Genomic DNA, 27,460 nt, shown 5'->3' with positions numbered 1-27,460 from the left:
TGCTGCGGAGCACGTTTTAAGAAGAAAGTGCATGTCCTAGCAGATAAGTGCTGTTATTTGGGGCAAGATTGAGGCTTGAATGTTTACTTGACAAAGACTAGAAACTAGGGCTGTATTAACGCTCTAAAAGGCCTGGATTTTTAGAAAGGTGGTCTCTTCTGTAATCCCCTGACATGTGCTCTCCTCCTCACGTGCACTCACTGGCACTGCACTGCAGATCTGTCTGTAGCGTAAAAGCACAGCGCAGAGTCCACCCTCTGTATAAACAGCCAGCATCCCACCAGCTCTACACACACACGATCTGTAAGCCCCTTTAGAGCATATACAATACTAGTTTAATACAACTCAAAGGGTCTATTTGTCCTCAGAATTATGAGCACGTTCCAACTGTAGCTGTCACACGTGCACAATATTGTATTTGTAGTGAACTTAGCCTCTCCTTCAGGAAACATCTAAAAGCATGCTCTCTCCACTTAGTCTCCTTTTTGGGAATAAAATTGCTTGCCCCATTTCTGTCTGGCTAGGGGCAGAAATATGCTCATGAAGAGCTTCTGTCTCAGCTCAGCTATACAAGGTTATGCAGGGACCACTGAAGTGTCACAGAACGCAGTCAAAGACAGTTACATGTAAAGCTCCAAATAAACAGCTTCATTAACAGAAACAGTTGAAATTAGATCAGTGCAGTAGATCTTTCCCAATCTTTATTTTCAGTTACATTATATATAAAACCAAGTGATTGTACAAGGATGACACACACATGTGTCAACTGTTCTTAATTTTATAATGTCTGGAACTTATTCATTAAGATGAAATCTTTCCATCTGAGCTGAATACAAACTGATGTGACTGTGAGAGGCAGTTTTGTTGTGATTCCAGTTCCACAGCCACATTAAAAATGTCTCTATGGCTCTGAGACACAAACAAGAGGCCCTGCCCCAGTGGAGGGCATGGTCAGGATGGTTGGTGTTGTTGACATACAGATATGTCTAGGGTCCTATCTACATGGTATTAATAGAGCTGGGCGCCATCACCGTCCAACATATTTCGACGTCTGACTGATACCGTATGATACTGATAAGTCAACATGGACCACAGAACAAGAATTAAGAGATGGAGAGTTTCTGACAGTTTTGTGTAGTAGAATACAATGTTTAAAAAAGAGGCAGGAATCACATTTTTCTCTTCGATTTATCTGATTATCTGCTTTATCTGCTTTATCTGCTTTTCCAGTACAACACAAAAAATGTTGGTGACTTGTTTCTTTCCCACGTAACATTAAACAATATCATGCTTCTCCGTGTTCTGTGGTGCATGTGAGGATAGACCGTTTTGTACAGTATAAAAGTCTTTGTAGAATTACAGAATTGCAGTGGTGCCTGGTTTTCTGTTTAAATACCGTCTTAATACTGCCAGACTGTGAGGTGAGCCAAGGCCCTTTGCCCTTCAGCTGCAGCACAGAGATGCAGACAAAACATCACAGAGTTTTGATAATACAGGACTAAAAGCTTGTCCTGTATGTGCCTTTCACTCAGTGCCATTTATATGATATGATCTGCACCTTGACATGAAATGAATAATGGATTTTTTTTTTTACACAATGGTTAAAATCAGCATTATAGTTCGGTAAATGTTTACGTTTTGCAAAAGGAATTGATGATCAGATCTGGGCTATATTATTTCGAAGAACATTTGAACTCAAATGTAAACGACAAACCATTATTGAACAGTGTCTAGAAAAGCACGATAAGCTGAAGAAATCCACGGATCCTCGTGTTTTGAAAAACCACAGGACGAATGAGTGTTTATGATCTAATACCTAGTGAATCCCGTCTGGTTTGTGTCAATGGACAGCACCCATCTGATTGTGAAGGGAAATGACAGCTTAAGTGCACGGTGAGGCATAAAGCCAGGAAGTGTGTGACGTCCACAGTCCTAGATCTTGTCCATTATAAGCCTCGTTAGTACTGGCTTCATTCAGTGACTCAACTTCTACTCAACGAGCGATGACCTGGACCAGCAGCACAGCCTTATATAGCCAAAAGAACTCACTCATGTGTTTAATTTGGCTTTGTCTTTTAGATTAGATTGATCACTTTTGAAGTCTTTGCAGAGGAGGATCATTTTTTCTTTCATATCTAATGTTAACAAACTGAAGTCACTCTCCCTTCTGTACTTCCTAACCGTCTCAGTCATGCCCTGTTTCCTGTGCCTCTGTGTTTGAAATGTTGTACGTCACGGTTCAGGAAGCTCCAGTGTCAGAGAGGAAACAGCTCCAGGATGAAGACTTTTACACTTGAATTAATGTATACAGAAGGTCACGGCATGGCTCTATGTTCAGCTCTGAAACTTATCACACAGTCTTGATTTAACATGATTTACACTGATCATAGAGACATCATGATCAAACAGTTGTCTTAGGTAAAAGTTAATTCTTTCTTTAATCGTTCAACCTGCAGGTAAATACTCCAAAAAACAAATTAACAGTGGTTTATTTCTGTTCTTTGTATTCACAGCTGCCTTGATCATCACATTTGGGATATATTATGATAATCAATTCCGATTTACACTGCCTGGCCAAAAAAAAAGTTGCTGTTTTGATTTCGCTTCTGCAACGTCACAAGATTTATTTCCATCCAGTTTTGCATTAATTCTTCACCCAGATCTTGCATTGATGATGGTCAAGTCTGACGCTGCACAAAGCTTCTCCAGCACATCCCAAAGATTCTCAATGGGGTTAAGATCTGGACTCGGTGGTGGACAATCCCTGTGTGAAAATAATGTCTCACTCATTCTTTTAACTGAACCTAGACCGGACCAACTGCAGCAACCTAAACTTATTTGCTTAGTTAAATCCAGGTGGTGACTTTTTTTTTTTTGGCCAGGCAGTTTATTTAACAAGGCCACAGTTATAGATTAGCCTAGGAAGTTTGTAAAATAAAGTCCATTATTATATTCTTGTAATAGCCTGGACAGGATGACTTGATTCAATGGGTCAATAATTGTCTTTTAAATGAGAGGTGTGGATCAGTGCCTTGCTCAAAAGCCTCCATTTTGGCTGCCGAAACCCGGGATCGAACCAGGGACCTTTAGATCTTCAGTCTAACGCTCTCCCAACTGAGCTATTTCGGCTCTGTAAGGGCTGATGACAACTGTTCTGCAGGTGGGAGCGTCGTACGAGTCAACGGAGGGAACATGCAGTCGTTTTGTGGCTCTTAAGGTTAAAGTCTGGACTCTGTGGTGGACAATCCATGTGTGAAAATAATGTCTCATGCTCCTGAACCACTCTGTCACAATTTGAGCCTGATGAATCCTGGCATTGTCGTCTTGGAATATGCCCGTGCCATCAGGGAAGAAAAAATCCATCAATTCAGTATATTCAGGTGTCAGCTGACCTCATTCTTTTAGCTGAACCTCGACCGGACCAACTGCAGCAACCTAAACCTATTTGCTTAGTTAAATCCAGGTGGCGACTTTTTTTTTTTTGGCCAGGCAGTTTATTTAACAAGGCCACAGTTATAGATTAGCCTAGGAAGTTTGTAAAAAAAAAAAGTCCATTATTATATTCTTTTAATAGCCTGGACAGGATGACTTGATTCAATAGGTCAATAATTGTCTTTTAAATGAGAGGTGTGGATCAGTGCCTTGCTCAAAAGCCTCCATTTTGGCTGCCGAAACCCGGGATCGAACCAGGGACCTTTAGATCTTCAGTCTAACGCTCTCCCAACTGAGCTATTTCGGCTCAGTGGGCACAACGACAAAAGTTCTACAGGTGCCTAAACAAACGGAACATACAGTCGCTTTGTGGCTCTTGTAGTTTTTAATGTTTTAAATGGACTATTAGTTTGTTTTTTGTTTGTATTTGTCTGTATTTGAACAGGACGCCCATGAAAAGGAGTCTGAGTGTTCTCTTTGAGCTCTTCCTGCATAAATAAAGCTAAATAATAAATGTTTAAAGCGAGTCCAGCAGGATTTCAAACACATTTTTTAAGATTTTACAGTGTCTCTTTGCAGATCTGTGTTGTATTTATTTATGAAACTTTTGATTCTTTTCAGTGTTTCAGCAACCCCAACCTATTTGCTTAGTTAAATCCAGGTGGCGACTTTTTTTTTGGCCAGGCAGTGTATTTTATTATCTTTTGTGCGTATAACACAATATCACAACAGTTTGGGTTAATGGGATTTACATCAGATGTGCGGATGACTGATGGATATTGTGAAGTCTTGTTGTACGTGAGAAGCGAGTTAGAGCTTTACAACAGCAGCCAGTTGATTTTTGTCCTTACTCTGATCTTTATTAGTCTCAAAAATTAAACGTGGACTCGGTTAAAACGATCGTCTTGATGGGATGAATGACTTGTGTGAGGTATTTTTAGTCCGAGCTGGGTGACCTACGAGGATCTGGTTTCTGGGTTGTTCTGAGGTGAGGTGAGCGGTGTGGAAAACGAGCCTTTAGTACAAAAGGTGCACACAGTGTTTTTCCACTGAGTTCAGCCCGAGCTTCTACCTGTTCATCTGGAGTCGGGCATCCTGTGGGCATCTGATCTGGGGTTAACGAGGATACAGTATTTACAAGCTCATATAAAGATATTTAAGCTGTTTGAACTGTTTAAAGTTTGCCTCGTTCCCCACTTTTGACAGTACTGGGAATTTCAGCTCATGAGGAAGAACAGAAGAGATAGTCAAAGAAACAAAGACTATACCCATGTGTTTTCTTCATTTTATTTTATTCTTTTGCATTTTTTACTGTGTTAGCTTTTGCTTGACCAAGTATTGAGTAGAAAAGAACAGATAAATCTCGGTTGTGCAGTTGGCAGTGCACTCCAATAGGACAAACACTGCTTCTAGATAATGTCATGCTTCACCTTTTATGTACAGAATCTGTTTTGGGGGACAGTGGTACCGGCTGCAACAGAGACAACTGTGGCAATGATTTAAATAAGGAAGAGATGCTGATTATAAATGACAAATGATCGAAACACTGATACCTCTCATTTGAAATACGATTACCGTCCAAAAGTACAGTGGGAGGGAGAGCATTCAGTTACCAAGCTCCTGTGCTATGGAATCAACTCCCTGCTGATGTTAAACAGGCCCCCACAGTCTCTGTATTTAAGACCAGGCTTAAAACCTTCCTCTTCGGTATAGTTTATGACCAGGTTACTTAGTGAGGGAGTTAGGGAGTGACATTAAAACCCGGGATAAGATAGGCTGCAGTAGGACATAACTAGCTGGGGGAAGTATGGCAACCTGAGCACTATTCTCTGCTTTGTCCTATTTTCTCATCAGCAATGCTATTCACATGTTGTCCCCTGTCCCACTCCCCCTGTGGAGTGTAACTCTTTCAGATGCCCCGATGACAGCTGGACCCTCTCCTCCTCCCCGCCTGGCCCTCCTCCGCCCCCCTCCCTCCTCCTCGCCTGGCCGATTTTTCTTGTTTTGTCTGATTTTTCCTGTTGTTTTGTTTTTGCGTGTAGGCAGCACGGTGGCTGAGTGGCATCACTCATGCTTCACAGCAAGAAGGTTTGGTTCAATCCCCGGGTCGCCCAGGCCTTTCTGTGTGGAGTTTTGCATGTTTCTCCCCGTGTCTGGATGGGTTTCCTCCGGGTACTCCGGTTTCCCCCATCAACCAAAACATGAACGCCCTTCGAGAAAACTGTTGTGATTTTGGGCATTACAAAAATAAAATGAATTGAATTGAATTATTTTCCGAACGATAAGTCACACTTTTTTCATAGTTTGTCCGGGGGTGCGACTTATACTCAGATGCGACTTATATGTGAAATGATTAAAATATATAATTTCACATCTTCGTTATTGTCAACAACCCCTTGACTTATGACAGCCATGTGGAAGTGGAAGCAGAAACGGCTCTTCATCTTCCTCTGGAGTTGGTGGAGCTGTTCAGAAGCGACACCGACGATGAAGAATTCAATGGATTTCGTGATTTGGAGTGTGTCGTAAAGACTGACAGGGGACCAAAGAGACAGGACTTGGGGTTAGTTGATTTGTAGAGCTGGAGTGGGTCGTGGGTCGCAGGGTCAAAGGGTGGGGTGTTTGTACCAGACGTGGAGATGCTGGGTAGTTCCAAGGAGTGGAATCACGGTGGATAGACGAGCAAGTAAACCAGAGCATGACATGAAGATGACAAAACGATCTGGCCCTGAGTGTTGGATCCTCAGTCCTTTTCTACTCGCAGGTAAAGTCTTGATTGCCTGATGAGAAGCAGGTGTGTGGAGGTGGTACCAGAGTCTCCGCCCAGCTCCAGGCTCAAACGTAGAAGGGAGCGAGGAAAACAACCCAGAACACACAAAAAACCCAAATCCTGACACAGCAAGATCCAGAGTAAACTTGTTTGTTTTTTCTGCTTTATTTATCTGATTAACTGTTAATATCTTACGTTAACAAACCAGACACGCGTTCAGTTCTGTCTGTGCTTCATGGAGCTGAATAAATATAAATGCGTTACGTTAGCGTGATGTACTGATATTCAGCCTGTTGTTCCACATTTTATTCTTATTTTTATGATTTGCCTTTAAAGATAAAATGTCTGTTCTTATAAATTTCCCCCAAAAATGCGACTTATATGTTTTTTTTCTTCATTATTATGCATTTTTTGCTGGTGCGACTTATACTCCAGAGTGACTTGTATTGCGATATCGTCTGTATTGCAATGTGCACCATATATTTTATCAACTCACAAGCGTCCCCTGCCCTAAAATACAGCACCATAAATACCTCACGCGTACCTGCCCAAGTCTGTCATTACTGTGCCCTTCAGATGCCATTCTCCTCATGTGAACATTCTTGTCCTAAACCCAAATGCCCACACAAGGACAGAAACTCTCCCATCATAATTGGCCTCTATCCCCTTCCTCACGTGTCGGGCTCCAGGAGGTTTTTCTTAATAGTGTCAGATGAGTTGGTGACATGCGTGGCATAGCTGAACGTGCTGCTAAGCTCTGCAGAGGTGCCGACACAGAGTTAAATGAAGCGGCAAACTGTGTATCTGTTTACTTCACCTGCAGTGGACCTTCCTGTGATCTCTGTCAGCGTGTTAAGACAGCTCGTCCGATTACTGGAGAATGAGAGAATGAGCACGCCATGGGAGAAAACAGTGTCAGGTCCTGCTGTTTTCATCATTTAGTTATGTTAGAGCTGTCCGTGGAATTCAGAATGATGGAAATTAAGTACAGCTATTGCAAAAGCTATTATTATTGACAGTTTAAATCAAAATTATATATCGTTTAATTAGTGAAAAGTCCTCAAAATGTCCCCTATAACATGAAGCTGAAACCCATATAGTATGACCTAAAATTTGGCCAAACAAACTTATTTTTTTCTTTTTGTTTCTCTTTTATTTATGAAAGAACAGTACAGTGCAAAACATAACAGGACTTGACAAGAGAAACATGCAAAGGAGACAAAGAAACAGACAGGAGAATGTTAAACCCGGAAATAAACAGAAATAAAACAATGATCAGAGCTTGGGGTGGGTTGACGGGGTCGGCTGGGGTCTTACAATGACCTAATGTTTTATTATTGAGCAGTTAAAATGAATGAACGAGTCAGTTTAGTTATGAAGTTTATACTAGTTTTGACATTCAGTTTCATGGTTGAGTCTCCATTCTCTTTTATTTATTGTTTCCTTTTCCTTTCTTCCTTTTTCCCCCTCTTTTCCTTTATCCCTTTCCTTTCTCTCTTCCTCTTTTTTTCCCTTTTCCCTTTTTCCTTTTTCTTTGACTGAATAATTGGATAACCTTCCCCACATCATTTCTGCGCTACATTCAAGCTAATACTGTTTGTGTGCGTGTGTGATGTCTAAAGTGCATTAAAAAACGGCTTTTTGCGAGTATTTCTCCTTGAGACGGGGTTACTGTCCCGAGGAAACCATCTCTCCTCTGTCCTGCCAGTTTGTATTTAAATTTATAATGATTTGTCCTACTACACTGTGGTGCAAAGTTGGTATTTGAGCAGCAGCCGCTTTTGTCGTATCAGCAGCATCACCAACAACTGAAATTAAAATGACAATTATAATCGAGGGAGAAGGGAGACCAAACAAACTTAACATATGCACTACAGCACATGTGTCAAACTCAAGGCCCGGGGGCCAAATGCGGCCCGCCACGTCATTTTATGTGGCCCGCGAGAAGATATTTTAAAATGACAGTCATGCCTTTCAATTTAAGTCTATGCTGCTTTAATGTTTGCACTGACAATAAACAAATGAGATTTTCCCAGCAAGAACAACTGAGAAATATTTGCAAATAATCATCACAAAATGTTCATGAAAAGGAAAATTGTCGGTGTGGAAGGAAGTTGGAAGGAAGAAAGGTGAAGGTGAATACAAGTTTGTGCTTTGAGGAGAAAAACCTGTATGTTTTTTGTGTTATGAGGCGGGGTCGACATTTTGACACCAAACACGGAGCTAAGTTTGCAAAAGTTAGTCTGCAAGAAAAACAATAAACTGTCCAATAATTGAAAGGCTGTAAAAGGCCGTATTTGAAGCAGAGCTGAAGGTCTGTGAGCAGGTGTGTCCCGACCAGATACACACTTTTAAAAATGTCAGTTTATCACAGAAACCGTTATTTAACAAGTTAAAAAGTGATTACATTTATTTTACATGACATTCGGTTTCATTTAGTGACATTTATCCTGCCGCAGTTACATCTGGCCCTGCACTACAGTATATAAAGTTATGCAACAATTAACACAAATAAACTAATCATTTGCATAATCCTCACAGCTAGATCTATTTTTACCATTGTTTACCATATAAACCGCTGAAATATTCTCTTTCTGGAGCCAGTTTCCTTCTTGTGCACCACAGTTTTATTCGTTGTAGCCTGAATTACTGGCAGATTGTCATTGTTTGACCTACACTTATCAACCGGCAGTTCACTGTAGTGCTGAAGAAAAACAATTAGTAAATCTGCTTCCTTGATGAACCTTGTTACGTAGATTAAGTTCAGGCCTGTTCCTTAACAAGCCTAGAGATGCTTTGATGTTTTACCCGCTGATGTTCGCTGCTCGTCTGTCCTTCCTCTGTCATGTTGTGTTTAAAGGTATAAGATGGCACCGTGCATGTTTGTGTCTGACTGAGGCCCCAGCAGCAGGTGAAAGCTCTGCCAAAACACCACATGCCAGACACTATTTATATCAAGGTCACTCTTTTCAGTTCCCTTTTACTCTGTCTTCCTCTTTTGTCTGCAGCTTGATACTGTATGTTTCCTGCAAGTCAAAACTTAAAAATAAATAGGTCAAACGAACATTTTTCTTAACCATTTGACATGCCATTTTATTCATTTGCACATTGACTGTCGTAAACTAATTGTGGAGGTTGTAAACATAAAAATTAGCTTTGGTTTTCTGTCAGAATATAGCAGAGTTGAGCCTCTTTGGAGCGACATTAAGGATGCCCCAAAACGTGACTATAAATAGACCATCGTATCCAAAACGGTCATGATAAAATGAAAACAATCAAGTTACAAATCCGGTATCAAAGCGTGGACAGCATGGGGTATTTCTGTAGGTATAGATTTAGTGCAAGCAAAGTTATTTTTACTTGTTTGTCATGGCCTATTTTTCCTGTAGTGTTCCAAGAGACAGGATTAGACAGATTAGAGCGAGGCTTCAAACTCTCTTCAGTGCATTTACCCAGAGCTGGCTGCCAACTGCGAGCATGCACATGGAAAAACATATGATAAACACGGACAAAACTCACATTATACAACACACACATAACCAACAAAGCATGCTTAGGGTGTGTGTGTGTGTGTGTGTGTGTGGGGTGATTAACTGACTGAAGTTACCTGAAGTATAGATGCTGTGTGGATAATGTCATGCAGTCATCACAGTACAGTGGATTTACAGCCTTTTATAGTCTTTTTAGTGTTGTTTTGGTGAAGGTTTGTTCATATTTGGAATGGCAGGGATTTGATCTGTGTCACTAACGCCTGGGACAGTGGAAGATGAGGATTATAGTTTCCGCTGTGGCAACCGAATCACTCCTTGGTGATTATTGCTCCTCACCTTGTCACAGCACGCAGCGTTTACAGCAACTAACACGTGTTTTTATTTGTACATCCTACTTTTATGACTGAAAACAACTGGAAAACTAAGTGTTGTTGATGTTCTCCTTTCTAGATTGAACAATTGCCTTTCCATAGTGTAGTTTGTTGATTTATTTCCTTGTGTAAATTTGATGTGTTTTGTTTCTTTTTCAGATATTATACAGAACCTGTTATGTTTGATCTCATCATGTTGTGATGTCTTTGCCTTGGTAAGGGCCAGATCGAGCTGAGCTGAGTGTTTTCTCTTTCCTTTCTCCTCTCTCTCTCCTGTCTTTGTTTGCTTGCTCATTTGCCTCTGAGGGTTACCACCCAACAACCTGGTTTTACAGCTGCTGATTGGCCAGTCTCTTGGTAAGGGGGCGGGCCAAGTATGTGGCTTAGAGAGAGCTTTACCAGTGGAGAATCAGCTCTGTGCTGTCAGTTTGCCCCAGACTGCGGCACAGACACCAGTCAGACCTGTTTGCGGTTGCCTTGCACTTGACTGCATTCTAACAATGCTTTTGCACAAATATGTGTTTTGATTATTGCCACCAAGAGAATCATAGGACTACGAAGCTGATACACCAAACAGAGGCTGTGCTCTTATTTCCTTACTCCTGTTTTGTTTTTGAGCAGCACATGAAGCAAACTACCATCACATCAAGCAGAAGAGACATCAGGAGATCTTGGTGCACAGAACTGCATGGTGAGTCTGCATTACTGGGGCAGGTCGTGTACAGATAGGACCCCCCGAAACACTGTACCACCCCCGTTAGAAGACTAATGCCCGCGACACAGTGGTCCACACCAGAGGAGGATGAGTCCGGCCGGGGAGGCTCAGGCCCGGGAGGCCATAGAGGCAGAGAAGAAGAAAAAGCAGCAACATCAGCAGCAGCTACAGGCGCAGAGCTACATGGAGAAAGGGGTTATGCTTGAGCCCTTTGTGCACCAGGTGGGGGGTCACTCCTGCGTGCTGCGATTCGGGGACCAGACCATCTGTAAGCCCCTCATCCCACGCGAGCATCAGTTTTACAAAAGCCTGCCTGCTGCCATGAGGAGGTTCACCCCACAGTACAGAGGTAAGCTCTCAGTACTCAGTGTCCTTCTATTACGTGATGATACTGTGTGACTGTGTAGAGAGACTTATCTGTGTCTTTGCTTTTTTTTCTCCAACTTTCACACTCACACACTGTTCTCTTTTGGAATTTAAACTAGAATGTTGTAGCAAATGTTACCACAAGAGGGCTTACTCTACAAAAGTGTATAGTTTATTTAAGTCAACCAGGATGTTAGTGTTAAGGACATATGTCAAATCAAAAGAAGGTTCAAGCTCATCGTGGAAGTTGCAGATACACCACACCCTTAAAACATCTGAAACATTTGTAAACCAAAAACTGAGGTGGCATCTTTATAATCCTGAATCCCCCCTGAATCTGCCAGAGTTTATCTTTGAGGCACAGTCCTGGCCCGTATCCTTTATGTCTCCATCACAATTGAAACGTGAGACAAAAGCAGAAGCCTGAAGCTACATTAAACTATAGTCCTTTTTTTTTTTTTTTTAATCTCTGGACGTCCCCAAAACATCCAAAACAAGCTCCACAAACTGTTAAAAAATACATTCTCAATAAATATCCACCTGGAAACTCGTGGAAATGCTTTTTAATTCAGGGAAATGTTTGTATTAGTAGGATTACGTTTAATTTTATCCCCAATGGAAACCACATTCAAGGGACAATGGATGTAGCTCATTAAAAAGTATCTTAAAAGTCTAAAATCTAATCTGATCCTGTGTTTATGTACGCTATAGCATCATATATATATATATACTAATATTTAAAAATGCCTTTTATCAGCTCCTCTGGCACAAGAATTTTTTGGTAATCTATAATTGTGAGAAGAAAAAAAATTGTGAGAATGTGAGAAGGAAAAAATAAATAAATAAATAATAATAATAACAATAACAATAACAATAATAATAAACAAAAAATTTAGTCATTTTTAAGTTTTATTCCCAAAATTTGATAGAAATGTACAATGGTTTTTATCCGTCACATTGACTAAACTTTATTGTCGTTGTAAATTTGATTCTCTAAATCCTGTCACATACAAGAGAGATGTAAATATATTAGATAATAACTTGTGAAATGTGATGTTTATTCTAAAAATAACAGTAGCACTAAAATTTGATATCCCACATCACTATTTGCAGCTAATGTTACCAACACCAAAACAGATTTTATCACATGTTTATGACACAGACAAGATTATGACACTTTATTTTGCATTTTATTCTGTTAAAGCGATGCATTTAGAGCCCTGTATAATTCTGTAGTGTTGTTTAGAGACTTTAGATATGTTGTATTAACCAAACTCGTAATAAAACACATATTTAACTTTACTTTTAAAGCTCTGTGTCTTTTGTGTCTAGATTCAGTTTTGAATGTTGGAAACTATATTATTTTTACAAACACGTGCACTGACTTGAAGGAGTCATGTGTACATTTTCTAGTAGAGGGTCAACTATTTGCTCATGGAGATGTTATTGCTTTTCCCGGAATGTTCCAAGAAAAGTATGACACCCTGTTCACTGTAAGAAAAGAACATATATCACTGAGTAAATGCTTGATAGAAACATTTCATCTCAAACTGTGGAACATTCCAGGCAAAGTAATAACATCTCCACAGATCCATAGTCCAGGTTTTGTCTCACACAGGCTCTTGGTGTTTTTTTTAAATCTGCTCCTCTGCTGCATTTTTGTGACGTGACACTTGTATGTGCTTCAGGGGTGGTGTCCGTGAGCTTCGAGGAGGATCACGAAGGGAACCTCTGTCTTTTTGCATACCCCCTACGCAGCGACCCCACCGACCTGGAGAACAAAGATCCCTCCACCGATAATGAGCCCAAGACTAAAATCGTTAAACTGAGCAAAAAGATGACCTCCTCGCTGATTGTGGACAGTGAAAACTACAAAGATGATCATCGGCCTTCTTGCAAAGATAAAGAAAAAAGGTGAGTATCTGTTGTGTCTGCGAAATGCCTTAGTTTGTTAAAAAAAATACAGTACATGCTTTGAAAGAGTTAGCCAAAAATGGAGAGGCTATCAACTCTCAAGTCTCAAGTTATCATCTGGTGACGCACACACAGACGACATATATAACACTGAGCAAACTCTAAATACTTCAAGAGACTGATCCTGAGCTTTGGCCGTCAGAGGATTGGTCAGCCTTCGTTATGTAACTGAGCCTGTAAACAACACACAAAGACACAAACACACACACAAACCTTTGTAATGTCCAGAATCCTGCACTTATATAGCACATTGTATGAAGATGAAACTGTGCTGGATCTAAACAAAGTAACAAAGGTAACTTACAGGCAAAATGAAATAAATCATCAGCCTATCTCAACAGACACGAAAAGATAATTCAATTTTGATCAGTTAAATTGGAAATTCGCTCGATTAACACATTCATCATGCAGCCAATGGTGAAGGATTCATAGTAAATATTGTTTTGTGTTCCTCAGTGTCCATAAACTACAGGAGGAGGTGGAGCTGGACTGGCTGCAGCAGGCCGAGGTGCTGCACTATCGTTTGGAGTGTACTCATACTAATGCGACCCCGCAGCTAAAGCACAACCCCTGGAGTCTCAAATGCCACCAGCAGCATCTGCAGAGGATGAAGGAGAACGCCAAGCACCGCAACCAGTACAGTATCCTTTCTCCTCAAGGGCACAGCTTTCACTTTATACATGAATTATTTAGCCAAGACAACCAAACAGTGATCAAAGTATCGGGTCTTCTACATCCTGGCACAAAATTTATATTAGTTATTTATAGCTGATGCCGTCTACGTTTAAAGCTGCACCAGCAATTAACTTGGAGAGGATCATTTTCCTTGTTATCCCTGTGCTGCACTTGGTTTATTCAGTCATTTGATAGTGTGTGTCTTGATAGCTGACTGGAATTAATTAAAGACAGTTTCAGATTAATATTGAGACTATTAAAAGATATGAAATTAGTACTGTTTATGATGGAAATAGATAGAATTCACAAGCCAGTCTCACTCCCAAATAATTAAAAGGTGTACATCCAATTTATCATCACTCCACTCTTCCTGTTGTGGAAAAGAAAATGGTCAAAATAACTAACAAACATCAGCGTGAATGCCGTGTGGTTTTGTCATTCGTCCTTGACTCTGTGTCTCAGAGTTCATTCTGTTAGAAAATCTAACATGGAGACACACAGTTCCATGTGTGCTGGACTTGAAGATGGGCACCAGGCAGCACGGGGACGATGCCTCAGAGGAGAAGAAAGCTATGCAGATCCGCAAGTGTCAGCAAAGTACGTCAGCCTCCATCGGGGTCCGGCTGTGTGGTATGCAGGTGAGCGATTATTGATATACTCTACGAGGCGATAACAGGTGAAACATGCACTTCTGCTGGTTTAAAAATGACAACTAAACACACAGATGCGAAGGGAACATGATATCATACACAGGGTTTATTTAGGTTAACTGAAAAGTGGTTTTAGTCATATGATATGGCAACCCAAAGTGAAGAGTGTACTTTCTGCTTGATGACGTTTATACTTCACAAAGTTAAACTCACTCTAACATGACACAGGACACAAGTTCGGTCACAAACGCCACATTCAAAGAGCCTTAATTCTTCTCTGTGGTAAACTCTATGTCTCTATGTTTGCAGGTGTACCAGCCTGACACGGGCCAGCTGATGTTCATGAACAAATACCACGGGCGTAAACTTACTCTGAGCAGCTTCAAAGAGGCTCTGTTCCAGTTCTTCTACAGCGGTCGGCGTCTGCGGCATGAGCTGCTGTCCCCTGTCCTGCGGAGACTCTGCGACATGAAGACCACGATTGAGGACTGTGAATCGTACCGTTTTTTCTCCAGCTCTCTGCTCATCATCTACGACGGGGCCCACGGGATGCAGATGCACAGACGCGCTGAGGATGGGCTGTCCGAGAAAGAGGAGGACAATGACGAAGAGGTGCATGTTCAAAACGAGGTGGAGGAGTATGAAGAAGCAGAGGCAGGAGCGCTGAGTTTTGCATCCACTGAAACCTCCAGCACTAGCCACAATGTGGATGTGGACGTCAGGATGATCGACTTTGCGCACACAACTTGTAAACATTATGGCGAAGACAGTGTCGTTCACGAAGGACAAGACAGCGGCTATATTTTCGGCCTCCAGAATCTAATAACAATCATATCAGAGCTGGAGGACCACAGCACAAACCAAGACTGAGACATGACTTTCAGAGGCACAAAAGGGATGACCAGACTTTAAAAAGCAGCTGACTGGTTGGGGGTGGAACGCCTTGCAGCCATTCTTAGTATATCTCTTTCATTTGTGTGTCTTTGGGATATATGACGCCAATAAGGCAGCAGTTACATCGTCATCATAATGTTTGATGTCTGTTACCCATAAGGTCTGGATGCAGCAGAAATACTTTTTTGTGTGTCTGAATCTAATCAAAGGGTTTGGCTATGTGCACACTAATACATTTTACTGCCCTGCATAGTGAAGGGAAATTCACAAAACAAGATGTAACTGAACTGTGGAGCGTTTATGAAGAATGTGCCATTGCAGTGGTTTGAAATGCACCAAGTGTTGGCCTTAATAGAAAATACTGCAGCATCTAAAAACATGGCAAGTTGAGAGTTGTATTTGTGAAAAAAATCAATGCAGCTTTAAATGTATTAGTGTGGACGCAGCCTACATATTTTGCACATAGCACATTCAGGACGAGTGTGTGTTAAACGAGGCTTTCTAAGGGAGCGAGAAATGTATTTACGATTTTGCGTGACAAGATGCAAGTTTGAGTAGAGCTCATTCGCCTGTCCGTCTAGAGAATATAACGACATAGAATTTATACATTATTTATTTGACATGTTTCATAATAAACTAAAGTGAAAAGAAGCAAATGGAGCGTACTACATTCCATGTTATTAATGTTACAATAATGATATTAATAAATATTGTTATTTGACATGTTTGGATACCTCTATCTTATCTGTGCTGTCCACAGTTTGTCAGTAGATAAATAAAGATTTGGTTGTTCAATTTGGGACTGTTTTTTTTCTAATTTTAAGTGATGAAAGGTGTAAAGTAAATATGGATGTGGCAGAAGATAATTAAGATAAATATGTTGATAATGACTCTTATTAAAGTATTGTATCTCCTCCCAAATGAGTGCAGTGCGATATATAAGTACAGAGTTATTTTATCACTTATATCCCATAGATCCGTAGCATTCTGATGTTTTGAAAGCTACAGATGGCTTCAGCGCAGATGGTTTGACTGTGCAGTGCCAGTCAAGAGCTTATACTGTGATGAAATGGGAATAGCAGGATATAAGGGGAAGCCAGACTCAGCACGGAGACCCGCTCAGAGCACCTCCTGCGGTCACTCGCCAAGTCCAACCACTGCTGTTTACATTCTCCAGTACAGCTGAACATAACATCATCTCATCAAGTGTCCCCCAGTCAGCCATCCCCGAGCACACAGAGGAGCTTTAATGAGGACAGACTGCCACGGGAGAATCAAACTGTGGCCAGAAAGACAGATTAAGTTTCAAGGACTTCCTAACTCTGCGAACAAACATTTAGAAGGATAAACCGCATAGAAGAGCCCAAAAGGAACAAACGTGTAGGAGCTGGTTTGCTTGGACATACAGTAATGCAGATGATGCTATTAAAGTTAAAGTCAAAGCTTATTTCTGACAACTTCAAGGCTTGTTAGTCCTATTTAACCACCTAAAAAATCCATTCATTGTAGATTCATCATATACAAATACACATAATTGGTCAGGCTGCTTAAAAGTTCAATCCAAACCACTTTAATCAGGTTATACTAACAAATAATGCACCCAATATTTACTGATATGAACTGCTGATATGGGGACAACATATTAGCTCCTCCCTATGTACTGTACGCTACTCTGCCCCAATAAGCACATCACCCACTGAGCGCAGTGAACCATGTCTTGACGTCAGCATAATCCAGCTCTGAGCACGTAGACGCCAAAGCAGCAGGAGGGGTCGCCAGTATAGTTATAGTATACAGTTTATGAGTATGGTAGAGGGAATATACTGTATGTTCTTGGCAGTTGTGCAAAGAGGCTGGATGTGACGTTCTGTTTGTCTCTTGATTTGGTAATAAAGTGCATTATGGAAAGGAGTGATATTGCATCTATAATATTCTTACCTGAGCAATTCAAACATGAGGATAGACGCTTGACAGATGCATCAGTTTGTGGGTATGTGAAGACCTAGTTTCATGCACACCACCTCCAACTCAGGATCTAGACAGTGTGCCATCTATACAAAGCAGAATGCAACAGAAGTGGTTTCCTGTACGGTGAAAATAGTGACTTATATCCATCTATCCAACTGTTGCATTCTCGTTTATTTCCTGTAGAACTTTACACAGACCTGCATTCATCACCTGACTTGCTGCTTTAATGTTTCTGATGATAACAATACACATTTTCACTGGTTTAAACTGACCAGATATTAAAATAATCACACAAACTAGCAACATGTGTGTCATATCCTAAGATTTATCAATGCTTTTGTCGTCTTTGCTTCACAATTCAGTGACAAAAAGGCAAAAACACCTAAATAAACTTATGAGAGGAATCTTAAAATCCTGTAAAGACATACATTTAAAGTGTTTATGTAAATACAGGTTGCTTCGGTGACAGAATGGGATCATTGTGATGGTTAAAAGCAGACCACTGACCCTCAGGCTGTTGCGTAACATCACCCCCCACCTCCCACCTCCCTCCCACCGGCTCCCAGTACAGCTTATACTTCTCATTATCGCATCCATCTCGGTGCGTATATATAGGCACATCAGTAGATCTGAATATCTGTCTGGCATTTCGTATAATTAACTGAAAACAATGGATTATCTGTACATTGCGTGCACATTACAGTATATGAAGAGAATCTGTAAACAGTAATAAGTCACAAATCATACATTCTTGCAGCATTAAGTGACATCCTGCTTAAAATAAAGTATCATGTGTTTAGATCATGTTCTTCTGTTCCTTCACTTTCTCCGTTACCTCATGTAGAAACAACGCACAGTTCAAATCACTATGGCAACAGCAGCCACAAAAATGTCATGTATATATAGGCCACTTGAGACACTCCATCCATGTTTTGATCACTGTAATGTAAGTCTGAAGGATGTGAGACATAAGGCAGCAGCACAGGTGTGGTCCACAGTTTTTATTTATTTTTTTTTTTCAATCATTTACCAAAGTGCAAGTGTATTATGCAATGGGGATTTGTATCAGACGCCTTTTATACTGTCAAAAAATAATTGGATAAAACAATTGTTATTCAAAAGGGGTGTTTAAAAATAACATTTGCTCTTTAAAACTCTTAAACCACTATAAAACCATTTAAACCCATACATCAAATTAACTTTATACATATATTACACACAAATAAACCCTAAAAACAAACACTAAATATACTTAAAACCCATAAACTCTGTAAAAAGGTCGACATGTCTCCCCTACACATGCCCCACCTTGGTCCAGCGCCGAAAAAGGCAACTTAAACATTCTTAAAAGACAAATAACACAACACACAACCACTCAAAACATTCTTAAATGAGCACTGCACTATAATATCAGTTGCAGTTAACATTAAATGTGTTTCTTTCCCTCCAGGACATGCGGCTTCAGTTAAAATAACGCTGTGCCTCCAGATCTAAAACTGGGTAAAAGAACAGACAAGTTAAATGAACATTTTAAGATCCTTTGTGTGCATTTGTCTTATTTTTTAAAGTGCAAATAATGTTCAAAGTGCTGTGTGATATTAAAGTGTAAGTGCAATTTAAAGTGCACATAGTGAAAGGTGTAAAGTGTCACTTGTTAAATGCTTTTTTGAAATCATAATACTGTATACAGCTTTTGAAATGGCTCCTGTCCGAGTTTTATTGATATTATTTACTTATTCGTTCCGACAACACATTATTTTAAGCATGTAGCCGTCGTCATGTGTTTCAGTGGCTTTTGTGGCTTTAAGAAGATGCTGCAGTCAGTTTATCTACTTTCATTTTCTTCATATGACATTACGCTTCAGTGTCAGTTGATAAATCCACCTCCTTTGCCTCTTAAATTTCCAAAAACTTCATTCCCGATCAAATATACGTAACTGTCCTTGTGAAAGCTTCATATTTTCATAATAATAAATGTGTCCTGGTTGAATTCTGTGTGGATATGGGTCAGGTCAGTGCCACTATGTCAAGAACAAAAGGATGAAGAAGTAGTTGACACACTTTTTTATGTTTACATTATTGTTGTTGAACCCGTAACACTGCTTTTATCTTTAGCAAATTGCAGTGATTGACCTAAATTTCCAAACTAGTTTAAGATGTAAAATCCACGTAATTCACTTCATGCAAGGTTTTGTATCTTTACATTCTCACTGTGAATGAAATCTATGAAATCTATGAAATCATGAAAATGAAGAAAGCCACGATTGAAGGAAGATGAGAATAAATATGGCCCTGTTTGTTCCTCTGTGGTTTGGGAAACTGCCAAGGCCACAACATGGAGATATATTATCTCTTATTCTTCATAGTACTGTCTTAAAGTGAGCAAAGTTACATTTTTTATTATTAGTCATGCTGTGTCTTTAATTTAATGTGTACTGAGGCTGTTTGATAAAACTAGCTCCTGAGTTGAATGTGTTTCTCTTGTATAAACCCGATGAAGGTTGACCAAAACATTGCAAGTAATAAATGACATGAAAAAGAATAAGACAGTATATGGGAGCTTTCTTTTTTATATCACTGATGTCTCATGCGTACCCACGTAAAACAGTACTCCATACGCGCAACATAAATGTCAAGGTCTTTTATTGTATGTTTTATTGTTCACTGTACAGTCCAGAGAGATACAGTACATATATGAGTTAAATAACAGTAGCAGAGATACTGAAAGGACCTGGGGCTTCAGATGAACAACCCTGCCACACTCATTCACACTGACCCTTTAATTACTTTAATAAACCAGCAGGGGCACACATTATCACCAGGCACATTCTTAAAGCACACAGTTTAGTCAGGAAATTAAACGCAGTGACCTTTTATCAGCTCTCTGCGTGTCTGGTTACAATTACTCACCAGGTCAAGACTCAATTTAATGGCATTACAGCGTAGAGATTTGATCGAATAAATCACGTTGCCAATAATGCTTCAGAATTTATGTACTAATTTTTCATCTTTTGGATATTCGGGACCAAATGCACCCGTTTTTCTCACATGTGACTGAACATTTTAATATCTTTTTGAATGTTTGCCTGACAGCATTTGCCTGAGGTGCTGAGTGACTCATGCCTGCTGTAATCTTGAGTGATGCTAAATGGATTTATAAATAGCTCCATACCATTATAATTAACTATAAAGTGTAGAGTTTTACGCCTCAGGGGGTCGGCTCCTGGTCTGACTGCTGCAATTCAGAATAAATACATTTGTTAGTCTATGGTAGTAGTATTTACATGTGTGATTTTGAATGTGTGCTACTATGAAGCTGCAAAGTCCCAGATGGACCTCACTGCACTTTAACACTGGGCTGGTCATCGGGTGGAGATGTGTTCTGGTTATTATCGCACACAAAGAGGTTTTATAAAGTTTGTATATGTGGGTTAACGAGCCAAATTACAGTCGTTTGAGTAACTGTACTACATCTTACTATCAAAACTTAATCTGTTCTTCCCACAAATACTGTCTTTGTGCCATGAAAGAGAGAATAACCTACTTAATGTTCACTGACGCAAATAATCTGATCAATTGTTTTCATAACTATGACACAATATTATGTTTCTGGAGTTGAATTTGATCAGTCTTTTCTTATCGCTCAAATGAATCCTGATCTGAGTGAGACCATAGTGCACCTTTGTCATTGTTTATGCAAATTAAATGTAAATAATGATGTATTTCCAAGTTTCCATTTTGCTTCAATAGCCTGTTTACATGATTCAAAGGTGTGCCAACAATCCTAGATCAGGTTCAGTACTGCTTGAAAAAAACTGACATTAATATTAAACAGTTTGCAACAATAATTGAATGTACAGATGAGGATTGACTTTTTCCCTGTGTGTGTCAGCTGTTACAGTTTGTGTGCTGACTATTTGAGTACTAGGGACATTTTTGTACAGAATAATAATAACTCTTTGAATAAAACACTGTAACCAGGATCAGTATCTCAGACATGAATCAATATCTACCATCCACAAGTAAGATAGTTAAACAACACTGCCTCCTAATGGTGCAACAAACAGTTAGCAGCATTTTATGTTGGCTTTTTCTGGTTATGATTTATGAGAGAAGTTAAACATATACTATATCTTATCTCAAAGGTGTGGAAGTTGTTTTCTCATATATTTTTATTTGGTCTCCCTCATTTTAACTGGACTTCTGGCATTTTCAATCTTCTTTGTAATAATAAATGAATAAATTTAAATAAATTAGATCTGTCTCAGGACTCATTTGTCCACATTATGCTGGTTGGCCAGAAACTTTGAGGGCATTAGGTTTATTCTTATTGTGAGCGGGTTGCGTCTCCACAGATCACTTGTAACCTTGTGGGGTCGCCTGTTTGTCTCCATGATTATCGATAAGTTTAATGCCCAGTAAGGCAAAAATATCTCCATAGAGTGGGGCAGGTAGCAGAACTTTACGTAGTGCACCTTTAAATGGAAAATCCCTAAATCTGACATGTGGAAACATACTTCAGTGCAAGTGTTGGTTCTTTCTTTGTAAGAGAAAGAACTGGACTTTGTGCAGCAGCTGGGGGACAGGGAGGACAGGAGGGACAGGAGGGTCCTGGGCTGTCCTCTGGACTCTACTGTCCTCTCTACTCTACTTCAGTGCCTGTACTCACAATGCAAATAATCACTGGTACATGCTGTAGCACTACTCTTTAATGTGACCACAGTCATGGCCCCTTAGTTTACTCCAAAATTCGTTTTGTAAATTTGCTCTACTTACAGTGTTATTATTGTATCTTAATGTTATTCAAATATATTTTATTATTCTATTTAAATGATTAGTTTTAGGTTTATTTTAAATAGTCTTTATGTAGTTTATTTAGATTTTTCCTCGAATCACCTCTGATAATCCCTCTGATCCAGAGCGCCATCTACTGTAAAGGAGTGCACTTTTATCATTATTACTCTAAACTAAATCACATTTCAGTAGCACATCTGTTTCTTGTAAATGTATAAAGTTTTTGCACATTTACCCAGTGAATCCTCAGTGATGTTTACGGGATGGTTTTGTGGACGGCTCCTGCAGTAACGACGTGATGACGTAGTGACGTAGTGACGTAATGACGTATGTTCGCTCTTGGTCTGGTGACGTGTCTCTTTACGCTCGGTCTTTCTTCTTCTCCGCAGCGGCTGCTGAATGGAGCCACACTGACTTTACTCATCATTAAAACTACTCTCACAGGACAGGAATCAGCTTTAGGACAACATGGGAAGTACGTACCTCTTTTTAAAGTTTATGTATATTCCCTCAAAGGTTAAAACACTTGACGTTTACGTAAAATAAGAAAAATAGTATGGTTGGCTAATTGGCTAACCCTGTGCAGGATTGTGCTAATGTGCTGCTACCGGTGTGTTGAACTTAAAAACTCAATCTTTTGCGCTTTAGCTGTTTAACTGCACATTTTTTCTTTATATTGTAATTGTAAATGTACCGTTTACTTTGCAGTTTTTGGCTCTGAGTCAGATCTTTTTTCTTGTTAGAATTACCTTGATGCTAACACTCGCCTGCTGCTGTTGAATGAAATAACATTTAACTGTTCTTAAGGGTTACTTTTACATAAATGTTTCATTGAGACTTTTAGAAACACATCATTGTATTTATTGAATACCTATCATTGTTAATGTATGTGTAGCTGCATGGAGTGATCATGTTGTAATAATGTTTTTTGTTTGTTTGTTTTTTGCAGTAAAATTTTTAGAGGTAATCAAGCCTTTCTGTGCTGTATTACCAGAAATCCAGAAACCAGAAAGAAAGGTATTCTTAATGATACATTGTGTAACATTTTATTTGAATACCATTTTATTTGATTTATCTTTAATCCATGTGGCATTTTACATATTTTGTTCTTACGGTTTTCAGATTCAGTTTAGAGAAAAGGTGCTATGGACAGCCATCACACTATTCATTTTTTTAGTGTGCTGCCAGGTTTGTGTTTCTAATTATCTTGGGGGTCATGTAGAAATGCTCTTAACTGTAGTATCCAAATGATTTCAGATTCCGCTTTTTGGCATTATGTCATCAGACTCTGCAGATCCGTTCTACTGGATGAGAGTAATACTGGCATCTAACAGAGGTACTTTACTGAAATAATATGTTAAAACCTTGTCTTCACAATATGTTTAACACTTTCTGAAAAGGGCATATACTTGCACATTGTTGTCTTCTGCTAAGCCTATCTGTAGGAATTGAAGATAGTGTTATGTCAAAGGTCAACATACCAATGACTTCCTATATTGGTGCCTTACCATAAAAAATAACAGAATACTATCATTTAATGGAAATGCTTTATAAATATGAACTATTATGAAGTCGTAGTTTGTAGTTAAGTTTTGACAACTTGAGAAAGAGAAAATAACTATAGATTACATCATGTGTTCAGGTACTCTGATGGAGCTGGGTATCTCACCCATTGTCACATCAGGCCTCATCATGCAGCTTTTGGCCGGGGCCAAGATCATTGAAGTTGGAGACACTCCAAAAGACAGAGCTCTGTTCAATGGAGCACAGAAATGTACGTTTTTTTTGTTTGTTTTTTTTAACAGTTTTTTCCTTACTGTTTTTTCCTTCTAGATTTGATACGTAGATGGGGATGGTGGCCTCCTTGACTCTTTATTACCTCAAGTTTTATTATGGTGTGGGCAGATACTTAGGATTGGACTAGATTTATTTGTATTCCTATATTTATACAATGTTTACTGTACTATGTACTGTGCTACAATCTCCAATTTCACCTTCTTCGCACCAACCAAAGACGTGTTATGCAGATGTTATGCACCTTTGTCAGAATCCATCTGTGGTCAATATTACAGATTGGTCCTAATTTGGAGAAACTTTGGAGGGGGTTCAGGAGAGGTAAAGCCCATCATTGAAAGCCATTAAACCAAATTGATCCATCATAGAAGAATGGCCATAGTGAGAGAGCTGACCAGGAGTCCAAGGGTGACATTGACTGAGCCTCTTAAGAGCTTGTGCGGATGGGATTGTCAAGTTAGAGAAGGGCAAACAAAAATTCTGTTTTGAATTTACTAACATAAACTAAAGTTCCTAAGAATTTTGGGAATAAAAATACATGTATTCACGTTTGGTATGCAGTTACACCGTAATAAAATTAAAGGAATTAAAGAGTGAAATCACTGTACATAGATCTATGGAGATACCCTTCTTTAATATATGCCACAAATGCAAAATACAAATTTCATGTGGCATTTATCAGAGTTGTGATTAGTGGGTAGTAATTGTGTCTACTTTTTTTTTAAGTGTTTGGTATGATCATTACTATTGGACAAGCAATCGTGTATGTGATGACTGGCATGTACGGTGATCCTTCAGAGATGGGGGCTGGCATTTGCTTATTGATCATCATCCAGGTTGGTAAAGCAGTATAGATTTGTAAATTCAATGAAAATGTTTGGTGCATCTCACCTGATGTAAACTATTTTCCTCTTCTCCAGCTTTTTGTTGCTGGTCTAATTGTTCTGCTACTGGATGAGCTGTTGCAGAAAGGTTATGGTCTTGGCTCCGGTATTTCTCTCTTCATTGCAACTAACATCTGTGAAACTATTGTTTGGAAAGCTTTCAGTCCCACAACTGTCAACACCGGCAGAGGTAGGAGCTGAAAATGAATACATTCATACTTAAATGAAGGGTTAAACGTAAAAAATAAAAGCTTTTTCATTTATCCCAGGTACTGAATTTGAGGGAGCCATCATTGCCTTATTCCATTTGCTGGCTACACGCACGGATAAAGTGCGTGCACTGAGAGAAGCCTTCTACAGGCAGAACCTACCCAACCTCATGAATCTCATCGCCACCGTCTTTGTTTTTGCAGTGGTCATATACTTTCAAGTAAGCGGGCATTCTCATTGCAGAAAAAAATCTGGACATGGATTTGTTTTTGTTTTTTTACAATCTTGAAGCATGTTATTAAGACATGATTAAGGTGTTGAAGAAGACATTGATTTGCACCAACTGACTTTTTAAATCAAATATTGATCAAATATAAACAATTTTTCTCATGATTTATGCAAAATATACATTTTTATTATTACAGGTGCACTCATTTTGGACCTCAATCATACATTGATGATTAGCACGTTTAAAAATAAATTATTGTGCCATGTTAAAACAGTAGGGTTGAATGCTGCATACAGTACAAGTTTTACTTAAAAATGCATTTATAACCAAATCAATACTATCTTGTTCTTGTTTCTTCAGGGCTTCAGAGTGGACTTGCCCATCAAGTCTGCACGTTATCGCGGCCAATACAACACCTACCCCATCAAACTTTTCTACACGTCCAACATTCCCATCATTCTCCAGTCTGCTCTGGTCTCAAATTTGTACGTAATTTCCCAGATGTTGTCGACACGTTTCAGTGGAAACTTCTTGGTCAACCTCCTGGGAACCTGGTCTGTAAGTACTAATTATTGGACTAGAATCATGGTTGCATTTATTGTGTATGTATGCATTTGCTGCCATTTTAACATTGACACATCTTTGTAGGATACCTCAAGTGGTGGACCAGCTCGCGCTTACCCAGTGGGTGGTCTTTGCTACTACCTTTCTCCTCCTGAATCCTTTGGCTCTGTCCTAGATGACCCTGTTCATGCAGTTATCTACATAGTTTTTATGCTAGGCTCTTGTGCATTTTTCTCCAAAACATGGATTGAAGTATCGGGATCCTCTGCCAAAGATGTGAGTTTATTTTTAATAAAAGTTAACAAACTGCAGTTGTTGTCATTATCATTATTGATGTGGTTATCTATAATATATTTTTATGGCTCAGGTGGCAAAGCAGCTGAAGGAACAGCAGATGGTGATGAGGGGTCACAGAGAAACTTCTATGGTCCATGAGCTCAATAGGTAATCTTTCAAAGCTATTTTCAACTGAATACATCAAACTGTAATGTTTATTATATTAATTGAACAATTGTTACCTTCTCCAGGTACATCCCAACAGCAGCAGCTTTTGGTGGCCTCTGTATAGGAGGACTCTCTGTCATGGCTGACTTTTTGGGTGCCATTGGTTCAGGAACAGGAATTCTTTTGGCCGTTACGATTATTTATCAGTACTTTGAAATCTTTGTAAAAGAGCAGAGTGAAGTTGGCAGCATGGGTGCCTTGCTATTCTAAATACAATAGACACAATGCTCAACCCACCTCAAGTCCTATTTAGCATTATTATAGTGCATACTGTCAACACTCGTCAGCTGGGCCAATGTGTTTTTTTCTCACAATATTTTATTTCAGTTTCTCATGACAGTGGTGAGATCATCGGTTTAGTTATCTCCAAGGTTTAAAAAAGTATTGTTAATCAAACTTTCTTTTTTTTTACCTATACCTGTAAAAAAAAAAGTTTGCTGCCTATATTTGCTGAAGAATGCCCAGAGCAAGTACGAAATGTTGCCACAGACATTATTCAAAGCTAACTGTCTATGGAATGCTACGGACATAAGTACATATTTCCAACACTATGGATTTTTTTAGTGGAAATAAATGTATTCACCGGAACAGACAACTTTCATTTCTTTATTGTGATATTTTAATATGGACTGTTTATATCCACCTTGATCATATGTGGGGCACTGGGGTTGTCCTTGTGTAGCTGGTCTCCAAAAGATAATGTCATCTTAAAAATGAATTGCTGCACAAACTGCCGAGAACATGTGGGTTAGGGTGGGTTTGGTAGGGACAGAATGGGCTGTCATATTGGTTTTTACTTTATGTAACAAAATATTATTGTTATTAAAACAGGATTTTCCTATACACCTCTGGCATTGCCTTGTATTATTTCAACTTTAGATAGATGCACTTTATTTCACCAGGTGACAGAAATTCTTCTTTCATAAGGACCAACACATTCATCACCAAAGTCAAGCCTAAAATGCTTTTTAAAAACACATCAATGTGAGGCAATGGTTCTTTTGTCTTTGAATTACTGCTTCCTCTGTTAAACCTTTCATTCTGTTATGGAAGTAAAGCTGTGCATCTCATTATTTGAACACTAGAGGAAATTATTGTGTTTTTAAGAACTTTCTGGATAGCTTTGGAACCTGAAGCAAGGGTTACAAAATGTATGGAAATGGGGATGATATGAA

General features: G+C 39.3%; 2 protein-coding genes and 2 non-coding genes across 4 annotated transcripts; 2 read left to right on the top strand and 2 right to left on the bottom strand.

The window, feature by feature from the left end:
* Positions 1 to 3,056: 3,056 nt before the first annotated feature.
* On the bottom strand, positions 3,057 to 3,129 carry trnaf-gaa (transfer RNA phenylalanine (anticodon GAA)). The gene has a single exon. It is a non-coding gene; the product is annotated as a tRNA-Phe (tRNA).
* A 537-nt stretch (positions 3,130 to 3,666) lies between these two features.
* Positions 3,667 to 3,739, bottom strand: trnaf-gaa (transfer RNA phenylalanine (anticodon GAA)). Its single transcript has one exon. It is a non-coding gene; the product is annotated as a tRNA-Phe (tRNA).
* Positions 3,740 to 10,490: 6,751 nt separating this feature from the next.
* On the top strand, positions 10,491 to 16,109 carry LOC117371390 (inositol hexakisphosphate kinase 2-like). Its single transcript, XM_033967065.2, has 5 exons — positions 10,491 to 11,128; positions 12,834 to 13,059; positions 13,576 to 13,760; positions 14,257 to 14,432; positions 14,754 to 16,109. Exons 1-5 carry the CDS (start codon positions 10,867 to 10,869, stop codon positions 15,312 to 15,314), a joined length of 1,410 nt encoding a protein of 469 aa, XP_033822956.1. The 5' UTR covers positions 10,491 to 10,866; the 3' UTR covers positions 15,315 to 16,109.
* Positions 16,110 to 22,444: 6,335 nt separating this feature from the next.
* Positions 22,445 to 27,130, top strand: LOC117370824 (protein transport protein Sec61 subunit alpha-like 1). Its single transcript, XM_033966363.2, has 12 exons — positions 22,445 to 22,575; positions 23,050 to 23,117; positions 23,223 to 23,288; positions 23,358 to 23,436; positions 23,743 to 23,874; positions 24,621 to 24,730; positions 24,815 to 24,968; positions 25,048 to 25,208; positions 25,578 to 25,775; positions 25,866 to 26,057; positions 26,149 to 26,225; positions 26,309 to 27,130. Exons 1-12 carry the CDS (start codon positions 22,569 to 22,571, stop codon positions 26,493 to 26,495), a joined length of 1,431 nt encoding a protein of 476 aa, XP_033822254.1. The 5' UTR covers positions 22,445 to 22,568; the 3' UTR covers positions 26,496 to 27,130.
* The last annotated feature ends 330 nt before the right edge of the window (positions 27,131 to 27,460 follow it).

The sequence above is a fragment of the Periophthalmus magnuspinnatus genome, chromosome 5 (genome assembly GCF_009829125.3).
Source record: "Periophthalmus magnuspinnatus isolate fPerMag1 chromosome 5, fPerMag1.2.pri, whole genome shotgun sequence".
In the NCBI taxonomy this organism is placed as follows: domain Eukaryota; kingdom Metazoa; phylum Chordata; class Actinopteri; order Gobiiformes; family Gobiidae; genus Periophthalmus; species Periophthalmus magnuspinnatus.
This window is presented reverse-complemented; position numbering and strand designations above follow the sequence as displayed.